The sequence below is a fragment of the Plecotus auritus genome (genome assembly GCF_963455305.1).
Source record: "Plecotus auritus genome assembly, chromosome: 2".
NCBI lineage: Eukaryota > Metazoa > Chordata > Mammalia > Chiroptera > Vespertilionidae > Plecotus > Plecotus auritus.
Window position 1 is genome coordinate 91,628,144 of NC_137771.1, and position 18,332 is coordinate 91,646,475.

The 18,332-nt window shown below is 39.3% G+C and overlaps 1 protein-coding gene across 1 annotated transcript in view; it reads left to right on the top strand.

Moving 5' to 3' along the window:
• Window positions 1-732: 732 nt before the first annotated feature.
• The window catches only part of EEF1E1 (eukaryotic translation elongation factor 1 epsilon 1), a 30,710-nt gene continuing 13,110 nt past the window's right edge, over window positions 733-18,332 (top strand). Inside the window, exons 1-3 of the mRNA XM_080655274.1 lie at window positions 733-861; window positions 11,752-11,952; window positions 18,237-18,332. Of these exons, the coding sequence (XP_080511400.1) occupies window positions 775-861; window positions 11,752-11,952; window positions 18,237-18,332 (384 nt within the window). The 5' untranslated portion in view covers window positions 733-774. The remainder of the gene's footprint in view (window positions 862-11,751; window positions 11,953-18,236) is intronic.

Here is an 18,332-nt window from a genome sequence, read left to right on the forward strand (position 1 = left end):
TCCTGGATTGTGAGAGGGATGTCCGACTGCCCGTTTAGGCCCGATCCCACCAGGATCGGGCCTAAACGGGCAGTCGGACATCCCTCAAGGGGTTCCAGATTGGAGAGGGTGCAGGCTGGGCTGAGGGACACACACCCCCGTGCACTGATTTCGTGCACCGGGCCTCTAGTTGTTAATAAAGACCCTTAAAACTACTAATGGCTAATTTTTTGGGGGGAAGGGCTATAAGAATCACTTGATACTAACTACCCAGTGCTCTATAAATTATCTTTAAATTTATATTCTACTGCTACTATTGAGCTGTAGATTTACATAAGAAAAATTAAAATAATTTAATTTAAACAATTAAAATCCCCATAATTAACGCTTTATGTTGGAAACCCCTAACAGATTGTGAACTCTTTGCTCTTCAACTTGATCGTTTAAATTCAGATTCCTGAGCCAAACTAAGGTAAATTTCGGTTTCAACTATGTATAAAAAGTGTCAGTTAACCAGTTAACTCTGCAGTCAAACAGCCTGCCATTTAGAAGTTGGCAGATGCAGCCTCCTGTGGCAACCAGAGGCCAGCTCTCCCTATGCCCAGGGACACCGCCCCGCTCCACCTGTCTCACAACACGCCCATTTCCCCTCTCTTGGCCCCGCCTCCCGCGCGCAGGCGCGCCTTCCCCGCCCCCTGCGTTCAGCCAATAGCCGGAGTGTTTTGTGCAGCGCCTTCCCTCCCCGCCAACGCCAGAGATCTTGCTGTCCCGCCCCTGCCGGGAGCTCGCTGAAAGATGGCGGCGGCCGCGGAGTTGACGCTGCTGGAGAAGTCCCTGGGGCTGAGTAAAGGGAACAAGTACAGCGCTCAGGGCGAGCGCCAGGTGAGAAGGGGAGGCGGCGTGGAGGGCAAGAGCTGGCCTGGAGCGGGGCCTGCGGAGCCAGGGAGGACAGGCCGGCCGGCAGAGGCGGAGGAGGGAGGATGCGGCCCTCAGCTCCCACGTGTCCGCGTGCGGGCGGCTGGTGCCTGGGGTCTCTTCCTGCAGCCCTAGCTCCCGGAATGGGCGAGGGACCCGCCCCCTGTGGGCTCGGCCCGAACTCTTTCTTCTGGTAGATTGTTGTGACCCGGTTCTGGCAAAGCGAAGAGAATCCCCCGAGTCCGTAGATACACCAGCCTGGAGGCTCAGCGTTTGCGTTCAGTGACAGCAGCTGCTGTAAGCGTAGCTTTCATTCATCGTTAGGCAGCCACTGCGGAGAGCTGACCGCGTGCCGGGCGCTGAGTCCTGTGCGGGACCTGGGGGGTGCAGCGTGATAGGTAAAGCTGACACCCCCTCCCCAGAAAGCTGGCTTTGTTAGCTGAGTGCCAGCGTTGCCGCTGTTTTCATCGCGGTACTGAATAGTGCTACGTTAAAGCGGATACAGTGGGTCTTGGTTCAGTCTGGTTTCTTTCTTTTTTTAGCAGAAGACAGCTATTGAAAGTTTCTATTTATGTGTTTGGGGAAGGGATGAGGGTTGTGATAAGATTCAGTCTGGGGTTTGTTTTTAAGATAATTGACAGTGTAAGCCAACAAGTCGTTCTCTGAAACATAATAATTATCAATAATTAAAAACTGAATTAATAATTGAATACTGAAAACAATTCAGAGATCCAGCTTGGTTTTTAATCTGTAAAATGAGGACAAGATTACATACCTGTTTTGGGAGATGATGATTAGATGACAAGCTAACTGGGATTTTTTTGAGTTAGTATGCTGGGGTTGTGCATAATTTATTTTTACTAATAATTCTCTCTAAAATTGTCATCTGCCCCCCCCCCCCAACACACACTCAACATTTGCAAGTTCTTTGGTTTCTTTCCTTCCCCCCTTCCCCTCCCCCTCCCCTTCTCCTTCCCTCCCCTACTCTCCCCTCCCCTTCCCACCCCTCCTCTTCCCTCCCCTCCCCTCCCCTGCCCAACATACATTCAGAAAAAGTATACAATTCTCAGTGAGTTACCACACAGTGAACATACCCAAGTGACCACATTGTGAAATAATAGAACATTACCAACACCTTCAGAGGATTCCATATTTTCTTTTAATACATTTTTAAGGGAAGTTATGGGTTATCTTAGAGGTAGTAGTTTTATTTGAGTGTGAAGGCAAAAGTGAGAATTCAAGAAATAAGTAGTGAATGGGAAATACAGTTGACCTTTGAACAATATGGAGGTGTAGGGCACCAACCCCTCATGGAGTTGAAAATCCATGTATAACTTTTGATTCCCCAAAAACTTAACTAGTAGTGGGTGAGGAAGTGAAAAGTGGAGAATTACTTCCTTTAACAGGGGTAACCTTTGACTCTAGCTATGAAATGCTAATCTCCCCTTATACTTCACAGAGTCCTATTAACTTAATATAAGTATCAGAGTTCCCTGAAAAGTATAAATCACTAGATGGGTATAAGATACTATTTCATGGCTGAAAAGAGCAGCAGTCTTCCCAAGTATGTATTCATTTTTGGTTTGCATAGGTCTGTGGTCGGCAAACTGCGGCTCGCGAGCCACATGCGGCTCTTTGGCCCCTTGAGTGTGGCTCTTCCACAAAATACCACGGCCTGGGCGAGTCTATTTTGAAGAAGTGGCGTTAGAAGAAGTTTAAGTTTAAAAAATTTGGCTCTCAAAAGAAATTTCAATCGTTGTACTGTTGATATTTGGCTCTGTTGACTAATGAGTTTGCCGACCACCTGTAGGTCATTTAGATTGCATTATTTATAATGGTCTGTCTTCCCCTTGGATGAAATGTTCCATTTTAAGTTTTTTATAATGCTTTACTTAGTTGGGCATCAAGAACATTTAAACTAATTAGCAATTTCTTATGATCTGACCCTTAGTATTGCTGTTACAGGGGGAAAATGAAAAGTAGGATTATTTTCAGATGATTACCTGAAGCTGACTTTATTTTCAGTAGCCCCAATTATATTTTGCAATATTTTTTAAAATATGAAATACGGACCAACACTTAGAGTGACCTCACTTGAAATGACTCCAGAATTGATGAATATGCTGTCCATGAAAACCAAGTCACCATCACCCTCCGCACCTAGTTAATGAGATAGGTAAGTGTATTAGATCACATATCACTAAAACCAGCCTGGATCCCATTTGGTGGTTCTAATTATAGCAACATGAACTCAGTGTTACTATAACTTTCTTGTTTTTGTTATTACAGAAGTCAGGTTTATTTAAGCATTTTCACCTTGCTAAAATAAAATAGGGTATAGGTAAACTTAATTGAAATTAATGCAGTGTTATTAGGATTTTCACTTTCTTTTTTGTATATACACAGTTATAAACATTTTGTACATATATAGTTGTTACCAGTATCATTATCAAACATCTCTTATCAAATGTAAATTACATAACTGCTATTTTCCTGACTTTAATTTACATAATTTAGTACATAGTTTAGTATTTTAAAGTAAAACTTAAAAAAAAAAATTTATTGTTGGCAGTATTACAATTGTCCCCCATTTTCTCCTCCTTTGCCCCCTTCCACCCAGCCCCAACCCCACCCCAGGCCTTCCCCACACTATTGCCTGTGTCCATGGGCTATGCCTAAATGCATATATGTTCTCTGGTTAATCTTCCCATCGCTTCTACCCCTCTCCTCTCTGTGATCTGTCATTGTATTCCACACATCTCAACCTATTTTGTCAGATTATTTTGTGCATTAGATTCCACATATGAGTGAGATCATGTGATACTCGTCTTTCTCTGACTGGCTTATTTCACTTAGCATAATAATCTCCAGGTCCATCCATGCTGTCTCAAAGGGTAAGAGATCCTTCTTTTTTAAAGCTGCATAGTATTCCATTGTGTAAATGTACCACAGCTTTTTAATCCACTCATCTACTGGTGGGCACTTGGACTGTTTCCAGATCTTAATTATTGTAAATTGTGCTGCTATAAACATAGGGATGTATATATTCTTTCTGATTGGTGTTTTGGGATTCTTAAGATATACTCCCAGCTTTAGCCAATTTGGCTCAGTGGATAGAACGACAGCCTGCGGACCAAAGGGTCCCAGGTTCAGTTCTGGTCAAGGGCACACGCCTGGGTTGCGGGCTCAGTCCAACGTTGCAGGAGAAAGCCAATCAATGATTCCCTCTCATCATTGATGTTTCTATCCCTCTCTTCCTCTCTGAAATCAATAAAAAATATATTAAAATAGGATATACTCCCAGAAGTGGGATCACTGGGTCAATTTTTAACTTTTTTTATGAAATCCTATACTGTTTTCCACAGTGGCTGCACCAGTCTGCATTCCCACCAGCAGTGCCCTAGGGTTTCCTTTTCCTCACATCCTTGTCAGCACTTGCTGTTTATTGATTTATTGATGGTAGCCATCCTGGCAGGTGTGAGGTGATACTTTATTGTAGTTTTAATTTGCATTTCTCTGATGACTAGTGCCTTTGAGCATTTTTTCGTGTCTATGGGCCATTTGTATGTCCTCTTTGTAGAAGTGTCTATTCTGCTCCTTTGCACATTTTTTTAATTGGATTGTTTGTCTTCCTTTTGCTGAGTTGTATGAGTTCTTAATGTATTTTGGAAATTAACCCATTATCAAGTGTATAATCAGGTGTATAATTGGCAAATATGTTTTCCCATAGAGTGGGTTCCCTCTGCATTTTGAGGATGGTTTCCTTTGCCATGCAGAAGCTTTTTAGTTTGACATAGTCACATTTGTTTATTTTTTCTTTGTTGAAAATTCTGCTATCTGAAATGTCTGAGATTTTACTGCCTATGTTTTCTTCTAGGATTTTTATGGTTTTGCAACTTACATTTAAGTCTTTTATCTATTTTGAGTTTATTCTTGTGCATGGTATAAGTTGGTAGTCTAATTTCATTTTTTTGCATGTACCTGTCCAATTTTCCCAAACCATTTATTAAATACACTGTCTTTACTCTATTGTATGCGCTTGCCTCCTTTGTCAAATGTTGATTGACCATAAAGGCATGAGTCAGTTTCTGGGGCCTCTTGTTTTGTTCTGTTGATCTGTATGCCTGTTCTTGTGCCAGTATCAGGCTGTTTTGATTACATTGGCTTCATAATATAGTTTGATGTCCAGTATTGTGATTCCTCCAACTTTGTTCTTCTTTTAAGATTGCTGTGGCTGTTTGGGGTTATTTTCGGTTCCATATAAATTTGGTTCCATATAATATTTGTTCTAGATATGTGAAATATGCCATTAGTATTTTAATAAGGATTGTGTTGACACTGTAGATTGCATTTAGGATTTTCTATGTGCAATATCATGTCATCTGCAAATAATGACAGTTTTACTTCCTCCTTTCCAACTTGGATGTCTTTTATTTTTTCTTCTCATCTGATCACTGTGGCTAGGACTTCCAATACAATCCTATCTAATAAAGAGGGAATGTGCTAATTGACCATCACTCCATCACAAAGATGGCTGCACCCACAGCTGAGGCCAAGTTCCCTTAAGGAGCCTTAATGAGCAATCAGCAGGGACCTGAGGCTACTCCCTCCCCCACCCCCGTGGGGCTTGACAGGGGACCTCAGGCCACACCCCCCACCCAGCAGGGCTTGACAGGGGACCTCGGGCTGTGCCCCCCACCCAGCAGGACTTGACAGGGGACCTCAGGCCATGCCCCCCACCCTGGTGTCAGGCTGGGGGACCTCAGGCCACACCTGCCTTGGCACCAGGCTGGGGGACCTCAGGCCATGCCCCCCACCTGGCAGGGCTTGACGGAGACCTCAGGCCACGACCCCAGCGCCAAGCCAGGGGACCTTAGGTCATGCCCCCCACCAGGTGGGGCTTGACAGGGTACTTCAGGCTGCACCCCCCGCCCCCCAACACCGGGCCAGGGGACCTGAGGCTGCGCCCTCCTGCCTGGCGGGGATTGACAGGGGACCTCAGGCCATGCTCCCCACCCAGCGGGGCTTGACGGGGTACCTCAAGGTGCACCCCCAGTACTGGGTCGGGGGAACTCAGGCCGCACCCCCAGCCCAGCAGGACTTGACGGGGGACCTGAGGCTGTGCCCCCCTGCCAGTGGGGCTTGATGGGGGACCTCAGGCCATGCCCCCCACCCAGCAGGGCTTGACAGGGTATCTCAGGCCGTGTCCCCCACCTGGAGGGGCTTGACGAGGGTGGGACTGGCCGGGTCTGGATTTAGCCCAATGGAGGGGAGATGGCCGGGTCTGGGTCTCACAAGATTTTGAGATGCATGTGAGTGGGCGGGGACTTGACTCTGGGTCTGCCTTTTAATGTTCACGAATTTCGTGCACCGGGCCACTAGTGTTGAATAAGAGTGGTGAAAGCGACACCCTTGTCTTATTCCTGATCTTAAGGGAAACACTTTTAATTTTTGTCCATTGAATATGATATTGGCTCTCGGTTTGTCATATATGGCCTTTATTATGTTGTGGTATGATCCCTCTAGCGCCACTTTGCTAAGTTTTTCTCAAAAATGGGTGCTGGATTTTGTTGAATGCTTTTTCTATATCTATTACTATGATCATGTGATTTTTTTTTAACCTTCAATTTGTTTATGTGATACATCACATTTATTGGTTTGCGAATATTGTACCAGCCTTGCATCCCTGAGATAAATCCCACTTGGTAATGGTGTATGATCTTTTTAATGTACTGCTGGATCCAATTTTGTTGAGGATTTTAGCATCTATGTTCATCAAGGACATTGGCCCATAGTGTAATTTTCTTTCCTTGTATCTTTATCTAGTTTGAAATTAGGATAATGGTGACTTTGCAAAAAGGCCTTAAGTTTTTTGGAATAATTTGAGAAGGTAGGTGTTAGTTCTTCTTTGCAAGTTTGGTAGAACTCTCCTGTAAAGCTATCTGGTCCGGGACTTTTGTTTGCTGGGAGTTTTTTTACTGTTTTAATTTCATTATATTTTATTGGTCTATTCAGGTTTTCTGATTCTTCCTGATTGAATTTTGGAAGATTGTATGATTCTAGGAATTTGTCCATTTCTCCTAGGTTTTTCAATTTGTTGACATACAGTTCATAGTATTTTCTTACAATCCCTTTTATTTCTGTGATGTCAGTTGTTACTTCATCATTTTTGTTTCTGATTTTATTTATTTGGGTCCTCTTTGTTTCTTGATGAGTCTGGCTAATCGTTCATCAACCTTATTTATCTTTTCAAAGAACCAGCTCTTGGTTTCATTGATCTTTTGTATTACTATTTTTAGTCTCTATTTCATTATTTCTTCTCTGATCTTTATTATTTCTTTTCTACTTATGTGGGCTTTTCTTCTTGCTCTCTAATTCTTTTACTTGTTGGGTTATATTGTTCATTTCTTGTTTCTCGAGGTATGCCTGTAATGCTGTGAACTTCCCTCTCAGAACTGTTTCCATTATTTCCCATAGATTTTTGGTTGTTGTGTGTTTATTTTTGTTTGTTTCTAGGAAGTTTTTGATTTCTTCCTTTATCTCATTAGTAACCAATTCATTGTTTAATAACATGCTATTTAGCCTGCATGTGTTTGAATAATTTTTTTTTACTGTAGTTGATTTCTAGTTTCATGCCATTGTGATCCAAGAATATGCTTGATGTGATTTAAATCTTCTTGAATTTGTTAAGACTTGTTTCGTGTCCTAACTGGTGGTCTGTCTTTGAGTATTCTCTGTGCACTTGAGAAGAATGTATACTCTGCAGCTTTGGGATGAAATGTCTATCCCATCTAGTGTGTCATTTAAAGTTACTGTTTCCTTGTTGATTTTTTTGCCTGGAAGATCTATCCATTGATGTCAGTGGGGTGTTAAAGTACCCTACTATGACTGCATTGCTATCTATTTTCCCTTGAAGTTTACCAAGAGTGGTGTGTGTGTGTGTGTGTGTGTGTGTGTGTGTGTGTGTATATATATATATATATATATATATATATATATATATATGCTCCTATAGAGGGTGCATATATCTTTACAAGGGTTGTATTTTCTTGTTGGATCAATCCTTTTAATAATTCTTTATCTTTTTATGCCCTTTGTTTTGAAGTTTATTTCGTCAGATACGGGTATTGCTACCCAGCATTTTTTGTTTCCGTTTACATGGAGAATTTTTTTCCATCCCTTCACTTTCATCCTGTGTGAGTCTTTGTTCTGAGGCGGGTCTCTTGTAGACAGCATATATCTGTGTTATGTTTTCTTATCCATTCAGCTTCCTATGTCTTTTGGGGCATTTAATCCATTTACATTTAAGGTTATTGATATGTACTTATTTATTGCCATTGTTTTCTTTATACCAATGTTCCTCTCTCTCTCGGTTTTTTCTTCTTACAGCACTTCCTTTAACATTTCGTGCAATGCTGATTTGGTGGTAATGTACTCCTTTAAGCCCTTTATTTGTCTAGGAAAGTCTTTATTTCGCCTTCAATTTTAAATGATAGGTTTAATGCATAGAGTCTTTGATTCAGTCCTTGCTTCTCATTACTTTGAATACTTCATGCCAATCCCTCTGGCTTGAAATGTTTCTGTTGAGAAATCAGATGACAGTCTAATGGGTACTCCCTTGTAGTTAACTTTTTGTTCATGCTTGCTGTCTTTAAGATTCTCTTTATCTTTAACCTTTGCCATTTTAATTATGTTGTGTCTTAGTGTAGGTTCATATTGATTGGGACTCTGTGCTTCCTGAACTTGTGTGATTTTTTTCCTTCACCCAGTTAGGGAAGTTTTCTGTCATTATTTCTTCCAGCAGATTCTCTGTTCTTTGCTCACATTCTTCTCCTTCTAGGACCTCTGTGATGGTAATTTCATGTTGTCCCAAAGTTCCCTTAAATTATTCTCTCTTTTTTTAAATTATTTTTTATTTTTGCTGCTCTAAATGGGTGTGTTTTTTCTACCTTGTCTTTCTTTTTTTTTAAATTTCTTTATTGATTAAGGTATTACATATGTGTCCTTATCCTCCCTTTATCCCCCCAACCCCCCCACTCATGCCCTCACTCCTCTGTTGTCTGTGTCCATTGGTTAGGCTTATATGCTCTACCTTGTCTTTCAAATCGATGATATAGTCCTCTGCTGCATTCAGTCTACTATTAATTCCTCCCAGTATAGTCTTGATGTCAGATACGGTCTTCAATTCCTGACTGGTTCTCGTTCATGGTTTCTATTTCCTTTTTTGTGCTGTTGTATTTCACACTAAGTTCCTTGTAATTCTCACTTAAGTTCCTTGAGTATCTTTATAACCATTATTTTGAACAGTAGTTCTGATCTTTGCTTACCTCCATTTCATTTAGCACTTTATCTGGAGATGTCTCCTTTTCTTTCATATGCAGCTGTCTTTCATATGGAGACCATTTTAGCTGTCTCTTTGCGTTTGTTTCTATGTATTGGATAGAACTGCCATGACTCCCAGTCTTTGTGGGGTTTCTTTGTGTAGTAAGTGTCCTGTGGGACCCAGCAGTGCAGTTTCTTTGATCTCCTGAGCTGGATGCTCTAGGGATGTCCCTTGTGTGGGTTATGTAGGCTCTCCTGTTGCAATTGGTTCTTGATTATATCTGTCCCATTCATGGGTGGGATCTTCCCTCAGGCTGGCTGACTGTGAGGCTCACCGCCCCCCCACCACCACCACCATATTGTGTGAGCTGTTATGCAGGTGTTGATAGAACAAATGAGATAAAACTAGAAAATAAACAAAACATACAAAGGACCCCCACAACAACAACAAAAGCACCTTCAAAACAAAGGAGAATTAGAAAAGAGAGAAGAGAGCAAGAATAATAAAAGAAAGGGGAAAATTACAAAAGACGAAAAAAGTGGGAAGAAAAGAGAATATGAAAGGAAAGAAGGGAGAGCAATTATAAAAATAAAGAATAGGAAAAGGAAAACAGTATAAGTGAAAGAAGGTAAAAAATTATGAAAAGTGCCCTGGCTGGTTTGGTTCAGTGGATAGAGCATCAGCCTGGGGACTGAAGGGTCCCAGGTTCGATTCCAGTCAAGGGCATGTACCTGGGTTGCGGGCACATCCCCAGTGGGGGGTGTGCAGGAGGCAGCTGATTGATGTTTCTCTCTCATCGATGTTTCTAGCTCTCTCTCCCTCTCCCTTCCTCTCTGTAAAAAATCAATAAAATATATTTAAAAAATTATGAAAAGAAAAAAAGAAGGAAAAAAATAAAGGGGGTAAGAAGAGAAAGAAGGAGAAAGAGAAAATAGAATAAGAAAAGGAAAGAGAAAAGAGATATGGAAGAAAAAAGAGAGTCAAAAATAATTACAATGCAATAAAAAAATGCAAAAAAAACCTGAAGTGGATTTTGTCTCAGCAGAGTTAAATGCATTATGGGAGCTCCCTTTGGATCCTGCTTTATGTTGACTGAAGCTGACTGTTTTGTATGCCTTTTAAGGAGCTCTTGGGAGGTAATTTGGTGCTAATTGCTGTCCAAAGCCAACCATGTTTTGTTCTTCCACAACCTTTTCAAAGCTTCAAGCGATCCACAGTTTATGGCTGCCTCCGCAGAGCATGGCTGTGCTAGGGAGAGGCCAAGCTGTGCTCTAGGGCCGGCTTGTTAGCTTGACAGGGCCATGTCAGCAAATGTCCAAAGGCACCTTGGGCTCTGCCTCTGCTTGCTTCTGCCTGCCGGCCAGCTGTCAGACCTAGTCACTAAAAAGGCTCTTTCTGAAAGGGCTTTTGGCAGAATTGGAAGGATGAGACCTCTGAGTCTCCTGTGAGGGGGAGGTGCTGTTCTGATTTCACGGAAGATGGTGGGTGTGTTCCCCCATCCCAGAGCCACTCATTTGAGTCTATCCGGAATATTCCCCTGATCTCAGCAGAGTGGATCTCCTCATATTTAGTCTGGTGGGGTCTGCTAAAAATTGGTAGTTTTTATCAGTTCTCCTGCAAGGGAGAAGTATCAGTCACGTTATGATGTGGGGCGGGGGGGTGGGGGAGCGGTGGTCGCCCCATCCCAAAGCCAATCACTGACATTCCCTGAGACTACATAACTTGTAGGCTTGGCCTCTGCTTGTAGACTCCTCAGCAGAGGTTGATATGCAAGGTGGGGCAAGCAGGCTTCCTGAAGGTGGGATGAGGTGTATCCTCGGGGGCAGGTTATTTGCCTTTCCCCAGGTTGCTGATGCTGGGAAAGGCTTGTGCCTCTCAGGAAAAATGGCTACTGCCATATGGAGGGACTGGGCTCAGGTCTCCCACCTGCTGTTCCCACTTCTTCCTCCCAATACCTCCCACCCCAGAATCCCCTCAGGCGAATGCAGTTCACTGCCCTCCCTCCACCAAAGCCTCGGGTGAGTGGCTACAAACAAAAATCCTGTACATTGTTTTTTTTTAATGTTATTTTTTTTTTAAGTGGTTTTATCTCTGACAGGCTGCCTCTCTCTTTGGCTTTCACGGGCCACAGTTCTCCGACCTTGGGGAGCCCTGGGCCTTACTCCTCTTAAGGGCCCTCCTATCCCCCAACCCCCTCCCCTGCAGCCTGGTGCCTGACCCAGCTGCTCTCGTGACCCTGCCCTTCCTACAAGTCTCTGGTTTCTGCCCTTCCTTGTTAAAAGTCTCATTGGCTAGTTTTTATTTGGTAATTCAGGGTGAATGTTCCCCAATTTAGTTTTATTTTCAGTTTGGTTTTGGGAGGAGGTGCAAGAAAGATCCACTTACTCTGCTGCCATCTTGAAAAAAAAAACCTTAAAGTGAAATCTTAGAGTATTTGAAAAATAGTTGAGGGATTTAGCAATTACTTAGAATTGCAGTCCTGTTGGTATTTGTTTTAAAAATTTACATGGAGAACTCTTTTTTTTCTTTTTAAGATTCCAGTTCTTCAAACAAACAGTGGTCCGTGTCTAACAGGATTGGCTACTATAGCAGCTCATCTAGTCAAGGAAGCCAACAAAGAATATTTGCTTGGGAGCACTGCAGAAGAAAAAGCAATAGTTCAACAATGGTTAGAATACAGGGTAACTCGAGTAGATGGAAACTCCAATAAAGATGATGTCCGCATTCTGTTGAAGGTATTGTGACTTCTCTTTATAGGCTGAAATGAATGACCTATTAATAGCAAGAATCTTTCTTCCCTGAGTGTCAGTAGCTGAAACTGTGTCCTTATTTCCTTCTGCCTCAGGGTTTGTACCTGGTATTACTTTTACCTGAACTGACTCTGCCAGCCTTCCCTGTTCAGATCTCGGCTTAGATACCCCTTCCGCAGAAACATCTGCGTACTTCTCTCTCAAACAGATGCCATTCCTTGTCCTATATGCTTTTCCTTCATAATACCACACCCTGTACTTTTCCTCCATATCACTTATCATAGTTAGTAATTATAACTTTGTAAGATTTCTTTTTTTAATGTAATGGCTTAATGTTTATTTTTTCACTAGGAAATCATGATTCCTTAATCAGTAAAGTAACTTTTCAAAGACAAAGATAATTAGAATCCTTGGGGATTGTAGTTTTAAAAAAATTGTCAGATTGAAATGAGAAAGCCCATATTTCCCTCCTTTAAGACTTAAATACATTAGGATTTATATTTTCTTTCTGAAGAAGTCACATTAGAATAAAAGTATCTATTGAGATAAAATATTAACTAAATATGGCTTCAGAGTCACCAAGGATGAAAAACATTCCAGCTGAAATTATTTTTCTTAATTATGTTTGTAAAAATAAAGCAAATTGCTCAGCTTATATGTCTCGGCAGTTGAGCATCGACCCATGAATTAGGAGGTCAGGATTCTATTCTCGGTCAGGACACATGCCTGGGTTGTGGGCTCGATCCTCAGTAGGGAGCGTGCAGGAGGCAGCTGATCAATGATTCTCATCGATGTTTCTATCTCTCCCTCTCCCTTCCTCTCTCTGAAATCAATAAAAACATATTTAAGTAAATAAGTAAAAATAAAGCAAATTTTTAAAAAGTTGTGAAAGCTTAAAAGTTAAAGGAACCTAGAGATCATCCAGACCAGCGGTCACCAACCGGTGGTCCGCAGACCACTGGTGGTCCATGAGGTCCGAAAGGTTGGCAACCGCTGATCCAGACAATCATATATCATTGCAGGGACTCCTTCCTAATTTTGTTTCCATTATCATATAAATCGATCATATACTAGTAAGTTGTGCAAGAAGATGTTATGGTACTGAAAGTTTTTCATTTATCATTCTGAGGAAAATGGCTTAAACTATGTTTTTTGTTTGGTTGGTTGGTTGTTTTTTTGTTGTTAATCCTCACCTGAGGATATTTTCCCATTGATTTAGAGAGAGTGGAAGGGTGGGGGAGAGGCAGAGAGAGAAACTTTGATATGAGACAGTCACATTGATTGGTTGCCTGCTGCACATGCCCTGACCAAGGCTGGGGACCGAGCCTGCACAAGGTTTATGCCTTTGACCATGATCAAACCAGCTAGTGCTAAACTAGTTCTTGATAGATACCGTCAATAGAACTGGTAGAAAATAAATTTCAGGCCTTGTTCCTTTGTAGGTCTGTCCTGGTGATCTTTCATTCTTAATATCCACACTGACCCTTTCCTCTGCCCCCTGCCATGCTCGGCAGCATTTCCAGATGGGAGCAAGCCTATCTTCCCTAAGTGAATGTGATATTTCAGGCAAGTAAAAAAATAAAAAATAAATATAACTATCTCTTATAGTTTTCCAGAAAAGGGATAGTAATAAAAGTACTTGATTCTGAAAGATAGGAGCAGGATTTCATTCAATTGGGTTTTTAAGTTCAAAAAAATAGATTTGCTATTAGGAGCATAAAAAGTAATTCCACCAAAATATTGTATCTGAGATATGTAAGTTTCAATTGGGACAATCTGACTGCCATTTTCAAAATATATGAGGACCTGGGTGATTTGGGTTATGGTCCTTGCTCTGCCACAGTGTCTGTACCTACAGCGATATGTCAGATATGGTAATGACCCATCAGACACAGTCCCTGCCCTCATAGAAGTTGGACCAGTGAGGAGACAAATATACAGATAATGGACTGCAGTGTGGTTTTGGCATATGAGCACAGATGAGAAGGGTTATATTCTGTTTTGTTTTGCTTTGCTTTTTGCTATTTTATGATAGTGTTTTTATTTTAAAGGTAATAGATATGTATTATAGAAATTAGGAAATATAAATAAGCAAATAAAAGAAATTTCAAACATTTGTAGTTCCATGAAGAGAGAACTGTTAATAACATTTATGTTCAGTCATCAGATATTTATTGAACCCTTTTTGTGTTCCTTCCAAGCTTTTTCTTTGCATATAGGCGTGTGTTTTATTTTTTTACTGACAGTGTGTTGTAAATGTATTTACATGTTCATAAATATTCACTTAAATTATCTTTTTGATAACCTGTTAGTATTCCATCATATATTTGTACCAGAATTTAAATAGTCTATCCCCGTGGTCGGCAAACTGCGCCTTGCGAGCCACATGCGGCTCTTTGGCCCCTTGCGTGTGGCTCTTCCACAAAATACCACGGCCTGGGCGAGTCTATTTTGAAGAAGTGGCGTTAGAAGAAGTTTAAGTTATAAAAATTTGGCTCTCAAAAGAAATTTCAGTCATTGTACTGTTGATATTTGGCTCTGTTGACTAATGAGTTTGCCAACCACTGGTCTATCCCCATGCAGTTACTAGGTTATTGCTAAATATCTTACCATATTTTCATTAGTTTCCTTAAGCTAATTCTTACAGGGGAAATTGCTGAGCCAAAACTATGTACATTTTTAAGGCCATGTAGCTCATTTGCCTTCCAGAAAAGTGTATTATTGCAGTTTTGGCGGTAAGAGTAACCTCTTCCACAAAACCCTTGCTGACATGGATATTACCGTTTTTTCCTTCATCACCCCAATTTCATTACCAAAACAAGTAAACCAAAAAGTGATTTCTTTGTTTACTTTGTTTTTCTTCTTAAAAGTACTAATGCTATGGCATTTTTTTTTTCATAATGCTTATGAGCATTTTTATTATTTTAAAAAATGTGCTTATATGTATTCTTTGCCCATTTAGACTAGATATTTATCTTTCTGTTATTTCTAAAATTCTTGCTACTAGGGCATTATGAAAGGGTTTGATTCTTACTCTCTAAAGTTGCATTTCATTGCTAAAACCATGATTCTGAGTATAAATGACTCATAATTAAGATAAATATGTAATTTCAAAAAGCAGGCCTTATAGAACACTAACATTTGCTGAATCTAGATAGAGAATATATAGTTGCTTATTATACTGCTTTATCGGTGTTATTAATGGTTAGGAAGAAAAAGAAAAAATGAGGTGGAACTCTGTAGGGCGAAATATTTTTTTAAAGTTTGGCGATAGCATTGGAAAGACGTGTTAAAAAAAGGAAATAACAGCCCTGGCCTGTGTGGCTCAGTTGGTTGAATGTCATCCTGTGCACTGAAAGGTCGCTGGTTGGATTATTGGTCAGGGCACATGCCCAGGTTGCAGGCCTGATCCTTGGTCAGGGTGCTTGTGGGAGGCAACCAGTTGATGTTTCTCTCTCACGTCGATGTTTCTCTCCCTTTCCCTTCCTCTCTCTCTAAAAAAAAGTCAATAAAAACATTTTTAAAAAATCTTTTAAAAAGGAAATAAACATAAGACATTAATGTCACTAATCAGAAAAATATTACCTAATCATAGTTTTTTGTCCTTGGTTATAAGATTATAACCTTAAGAGTTTGTATAACTAAAACATAGATGTAGATTCTATTTTAAGAATATGTACACTATATTAAGGGATGTTAAATTAATGTTTCAGACCTTATTTTAAAATGCTTCTTAAAATTAAATGAAGATACATTTATTTTATTTTAATACTTTATCAACTTTTCATTTGAAGATGTTTGGAGAGAAACTATTTCCATTCAGCAGATTACTATAGAATTTAAGTGGTAGCTCCTAATATATTTTATCCTTCCTATCCAAATTTTACTTTGATTCTTCAGAATTTATTTTCTTATTTATGTCCACATTCCTTTATGCCCTCATCTTTATCACCCTTGGCAGTCCATATTCTTATACCATTTTGAAAATTACTATCTTTAAATGAAGGTGTGGGCAAATTTAAAGAGGTTAAATTTAATTCAGCAAACATTTACTGATTACTGAACTACTTATGTGCCAGGCATTTGGAATGTGATTTAAGAAAACAAAATGTTCTCTTTACAGCTTATGGAAATTTCCCAAAATAAATGCTATTGACTACTGGGCAGTGTTTTATAACTAGTCTTTAAAGGAGCCTGTGAGAATATCTGATAGTATTTCATATAATCTATTTGTAAACCTTTCTCTAAAGTTATATGAATGTTTTGTCTTATTTAATTTAAAGGTAATTTAGTGTAAATTTCTGTGCTGTTAAATTTGAGAAGGACTAAAGGTATTTATATAACTTTTTATCTAAATTGTTTTTCTTTTCTCAGGAAATTGATTTATTCATGCTGGTCTGTCAGACAATATTTCAAATTTAGATTAGGACCTTTTAAGATTTTTAAAAATCATTTTTTTAACATGTACTTAAAATATTTTTTCCTTCAAAAGTACCTATTGGCTATTTAGGGAGCTCAATGCTTATTAGTATTTGGGGGAGAAGAGTAGTGATTTTAAATGAACTATTTTTTTGTTTATACGTAACATAATCTTTTAAAAATTGATGGTAATTGTCTGGAGAACAAATGACAGATAACTTTTTTTGCTTTAAATGGTGTTTAAAACTGTAGTCTTTAAGATGTTAGAAAAACTAGATATCCAATTGCAAAAGAATGAAGTTGGACCCTTTATCTTACATGACATATAAAAATTAACTCAAAATGGAAAGTCCTAAATGTAGATCTAAAACTATAAAACTCTTAGAAGAAAACATCATTTGATTTAACAATGATTTCTGGGGTATGATACCAAAAGCACCGGCAACGAAAGTAAAAAGTTTGTTCATCAACAGACATAACCAACAGAGTACAAAGGCAACCCATGGAATGGGAGAAAGTATTTGCAAATTATATATCTTGTAAAGGGTTAATATCCAGAATATATAAAGAACTCCTATAACCCAACCAAGAAAAAACTAAGAACCCAAATAAAAAATGAAAAAGGACCTGAGAGACATTTCTTTAGAGAAGATACATAAAACTGATAAGCATATGAAAAGATGCTTAACAGTAATAATCTCTAGTGAAATGTAAATCAAAACCACAAGATGATATCCTCTCACCTTCATTAGGTTGGCTACTACCAAAGAAACAGAAAATATCAAGGTTATTGAGTGTGTACAGAAATTAGAAACGTTGTACACTATTAGGAATGTAAAATAGTACAAGAATAGTGATTCCTTAAAAGATTAAAATGGAATTACCCTAGGATCCAGTAATTCCACTTACAGATATATACCCAAACTGGGTCTCAAATATATGTACACCCATGTCATAGCAATATTATTCACAATAGCTGAGCGGTGGAAACAAACCATGTCCATTGATAGATAATAGATAAGCAAAGTGTGACATACATATATGTACACACACACACTGGAATATTCAACCTTTACAAGTAAGGGAATTCTGACGTATGCTACAACCTTGAATACATTATGCCAAATGAGAGAAGCCAGTTGCATATGACAAAAATTATATGAGTCCACGTATATGCAGTATCTAAAGTAGTCAAATTCATAGGAACAGCCTAATGGTAGTTGTCACGGCCTGAAGTGAGAGGGAAATGGGGAGTTGTTTAGTAGAGTTTTAGTTTGGCAAGGTGAAAAAATTCTGAAGATTGGTTGCACAACAGTGTGAATACCCTTAGCACTGAATTATACAGCTAAAAATGGTTAAGATGGCAAATCTTATGTTACATGCATTCTACCACATTTAAAATTTTAAAAATATATAAAAATGCAACACACCAACAAATTATAATTCTCTAAAGAGCTAGAAATTGAAGAGTTTTTTCTATTTTAATGAAAAAAATAAATCTAACATGAGTATGATTTACAAAATGTTCCTTTCCAAATCCACCCCCAACCCCCCCCCCCCCCCCAAAAAAAATGTAGGCATCTGAAATGATCAGTTTGAATATCATTTTTTACTGTTTTCTTATTTCTTTAAAATAAGACTAACAATGTTGGTCCCTTTTAAAAAAAATGAGGTGATTATGATTTGTGATTTTGAATAAATTTGACTCTATTAATGTCAAAGATAATTTATTAAACTAAAATGTCAGTACTGTGCTTTCTAATAGCCTTCTAAATGTTTTAAAATCAAATGATATAGTAGTTAACTTTAGTATTACTGTTTTTTAAACAAACATTTTGTTTTCTTTCTAGGATCTTAATTCATATCTTGAAGATAAAGTCTATCTTACAGGATATAACTTTACCTTAGCAGATATTGTTTTATACTATGGACTCCATCGCTTCATA